At 34.9% G+C, this 4,173-nt stretch overlaps 1 protein-coding gene across 1 annotated transcript; it reads right to left on the bottom strand.

The window, feature by feature from the left end:
* Positions 1–2,769: 2,769 nt before the first annotated feature.
* LOC129580205 (uncharacterized) lies at positions 2,770–3,302 on the bottom strand (the record flags this gene model as incomplete). The annotated part of the gene is made up of 1 exon (XM_055470414.1): positions 2,770–3,302. A coding segment is annotated over one exon (533 nt), but the record flags the coding sequence as incomplete, so codon positions are not given.
* Between the last annotated feature and the right edge of the window lie 871 nt (positions 3,303–4,173).

Here is a 4,173-nt window from a genome sequence, read left to right as displayed (position 1 = left end):
GCATATGTGTATGATAAATACATAGGTGCATGCGCTCTCCGGCTATATTCCTTCCACCCGAAAAAGTTCAGAATTACATGAAAAAAAACTTAACCTATATCTAATCTATATATATAATATAAATTATATTCATTTTTTTTTGTATTTTCTAGTGTTTTTGTTTGATTTCTGAACTAATTACTATTTTTCTTTAGCTAATTTTTCAATCATCTTCGAGGTTACTCCAACCCATGTGTTTACATTGAACATCTTTTTGTATAAAAGAATGATTACAGCAATTAAAAGGATTATTGTTGTTGTTATTGAAATGATACATGAGTAAATAATGTGTAAAAATGTGGTTTCGGTTTCTTCGACCAATTCCAGTAGCAGTAAATTTACCCCTGTCTCTGATATTAACTTTCCCATTTCTTCGTTATTCGTAATTACATACAGTTTTGTCTGTTTTCTTAAATATATCAAACTGTGTTTGTTTAATGGTGGTTCAAAAATATGCATTTTTCCAATTGTATTATATTCTGTTGATATGAAATTTACATTTGCGTCATTATTATTTTCTCCTTTAAACGTATTTTGCGAATTCACTCCTATTGCGCCCAAAATATTTACTATTCGAGCGATATCGTCGCCCCCTTCTGGCTTTTTTCTGCAATTATCAAAAATATGGCCGGTTTTTTTACAAAGCCTACAATACATGTCTTCAGCCTTGATTTGTGAGCTGTCCGCGACTTCAGATTCAATTTCCATTGCTTCACGTATTGCTTCGTTGATGTCTCGCGTCGCTCTGTTCATGATGATATTTTTTATCTTTGAATCTGATATGCCCTTCTTGAATGATTTCGCAGCTCCCTTCGAAATTTCCAATCGCATTTCATCATTGTTGTACAATGCGCTTCTGTCCTGCACCAACTTTCTAGCACGTTCACCGTACTCGTGGATGGATTCGTTCTTCTTCTGTTTTAGATTATCAATTTGCGAACGCAAAAGATCCGTATTCTTTTTTAAGAAATGGTATTTCGTTGCAACTTTTTCAGAGATTTCATTCCAATCGCGATCGCATTCAGTGATGATACCCAGAACCTCGGTATTTGATTTTCTTTTCAATTCGTCGAAAAACATCTGTTCTTCCTCAGCAGTTCTTATTTTGCTTTGGGCTATCGTCGCTGTGGTTAAAAACTTCTGGAGATTATCAAATGATTCTCCGTTGAAAGTTACAATTTTATCCAAATTTCTTTCAAATTTTTCCAAATTTCTATGATGCCGTTGACTGTCCATCATCTGTGTAAATGCGTCAGCGATTACCATGTTATCGCGCTGTAATGGTGCTTGTATTGGTGCATGCACTTCGCGATTCATTGGTTGCTGATCCTCGTCCTCGTTCAATTCGTGTTGATGATAAAATGGATTCTGCCTCATTTGGTGATCGTTTCCTTGAAAAATATGCTCATTCTCGATATTTTCATTTCGGTGGTTAACATAGCGTGCGATTGCATTTATCTCCACTTGCATTTTATCCAGGCGCTCATTGAATAAATCCATTGACGCTGTGAATACTTTTTCAAATTGTTCGCCCAATTGTCCGAGTTGATTCAAATTCACGGCTTGCTGCTGATCGCTGCTCTTATTTTGTTCCAAAATCTCGGAAATTGCTTGTAAATTCTCTCGAAAAAGATCCATTTTTGACTTTCCACCTTCAGCCATTTTTATGATTAAATGTGTAATGCGTCCGAAAAATAATAGAAAAGTGTATAAAAATCGATTTGAATACCAATTCAAAGCGTTTTACTAATGGACGACCCGAATAATTTGCTCTCAAAATGTTTGCTTCAACAACGGGACGAAAACAAAATAAATGTGTAAAAACGCAATCAGCTGAATATTGATGGGACTATTAAGGCGGCTTTACACTTATTCTAAGCCTATTACAGCTCGACCCCTTTTTTCAATTGATCGTCCCGATCACAATGATTCAATCGATTAATTTTTCAGAAGAATTCTTATCGCTATTACAATGTTCAATTAGGGAATCGGAAACTATTCTTAATCAACAATATCAATTCGCAATCTTAATCACAATTTTTCTTTCAACTTAATAACACTTAATCTTAATAGCACTTGAATGCTTTGGTCCTCTTAACTTCAAAACCTTTTAAATTTGATTGTCCCAATCAATTGTGCAATTCAAAATGATGTGCGATATTTCAATGTAAAAAAATTCTTTCGGAATTAAAAATTCATTCAACAAAATTTCTGAAACAAAGTCAATTTAAAATTTGCTTAACTTCAAGTATGTTCAACTGAAAAAAATGTCTAAATTAAAGTTCGAATCAATTTCCAAATCAATTCAAAATGAATCTGAATGCCATACGAAATTTTCTTAACTAAAAAAATAACATTTCTTAACCAAAAGTTACATTTCTGAATTATGTGCGTATCGATATAATTTCGCTCAATTGAAAAAAAAAATTAAAAATGTCTGAATTAAAGTTTGAATCAATTTCCAAATCAATTTAAAATGAGTCTGAATGCAATCCGAAATTTTTCTTAACTAAAAATAACATTTCTGAATAATTATTCTCAAGTCAATCTAAGAAAATGAAAATTATATCTTAAAAAAATTCATCTGAACTTAATTATTTGAACTGAAAAGAAAACAAATTAATTAACTGAATTTAAATTATTACACGTCGAAATCTAATGATAATGTTTCGAGCCTTAGTGTAATCACTGAAGGAAAAGTAAAAAATTACGAAAATCTGAATTGGTTAGCTAGTTGCTCCACTCTGAATCGGAATCGTGCTGAACGGTGCTCTTTGTCAATCTGTACGGTCGGAATTGGTTGGCTGAACGGGCTCCACTGGTGCTCGCTTTCGATGGGCAATCTTTCAGAATATGTTGCAATGATCCACAATTGAAACAGGAACCTTTTACACGGCGATTCTTGGTACAATTTGCTGAATAATGACCGTAATCTGAGCAATTAAAGCACTGAACGTCGGACATGCTCTGAACTTGTGGGCCACTTGATGTGTTGGGCAATTTCTGAATCGGTTTCTCACTTGGCTTACGATTCGGAACAGAGGTATTGATCGATTTGTCACTTGAAGCGGCTGTTTTGGTTGCTGAAGGGTCACACTCGGAATTCGTTTCGGACAAGGTCACTTCCAACAGGCTCAAATTCAATTTCGCAATCTCTTGCAGATGTTCAATTATCGACAATTCCTTGCGTAAACGGTCAATTTTCGATGCGTACGACTTCAATTTGTCCTTCTCACTCTGAATACGTTGCTCAATATCGGAATCTTTGTGTTTCAAAAGAATGTGTTTTCGTCGGCGTGGACGCCTAATTGCTGAACAAACTTCACTTCTTTTTTGCTTAATTTTCGATCCATAGCGCTTCAATCGTAGTAGTCAATCGATGAGCACGTTTTCAGAAGAAGCGAGTATACGGAATTGCAATGTTAAACTCAATTTGAGGTTATGTTGCCACAGAACTCAAAACGGTACTGAATACGAATCGATGCCAATTGCACAATTTATCGATGATATACTGAATATTATTACGAAATTCGATGAAATACAATAAATACGATGACTGAACGTGCGGAATATTTTGTGCAAATTGTTTTTCGCAAGCTGATGAAGCTGATGCAATCCGATTAAATTAACAGAACGGCTGAATACAATGATGAATGCACGTGAACGATGTGTCTCCAATGTTCGTTCCTAAGCCAATTTTGACGATGCAATCAATTTAATTCTCAACGAAATCACTTCCAATTATCAACGCAAAAAAATAAATTAATGCCTTTAACTGAATAAACTGAATAATTCGGCTGAACAATTTCTTGCTCAATCCTGTTCGCAGAGTTGTAATGAGAAAAGTTGAACTATGATACGAATGGTTTATGCAATACACTTTATTAGAACCACTCTCACTCGCTGTCGTCCAAAGACTCCCTTGTACAATCGACTCAATGAATACGCTTGACGTTTATCTGGTGTCGTTCACTCTGTGAACGACACATAGCTACTACTGAATATTGATGGGACTATTAAGGCGGCTTTACACTTATTCTAAGCCTATTACAATCGAGATGATGAAAACTGCGAACTGCCCTTTTATTATAGTGGATAATATCAAAATGTGGTAAACGCCGGAGGAGAGTTCTA

The sequence above is a fragment of the Sitodiplosis mosellana genome, unplaced genomic scaffold, assembly GCF_009176505.1.
Source record: "Sitodiplosis mosellana isolate CC-2019 unplaced genomic scaffold, AAFC_SMos_1.0 Smas_scaffold_7281, whole genome shotgun sequence".
NCBI classification, from domain to species: domain Eukaryota; kingdom Metazoa; phylum Arthropoda; class Insecta; order Diptera; family Cecidomyiidae; genus Sitodiplosis; species Sitodiplosis mosellana.
The sequence above is the reverse complement of the archived record's forward strand: the minus strand, read 5'-3'. Positions and strand labels throughout refer to the sequence as shown.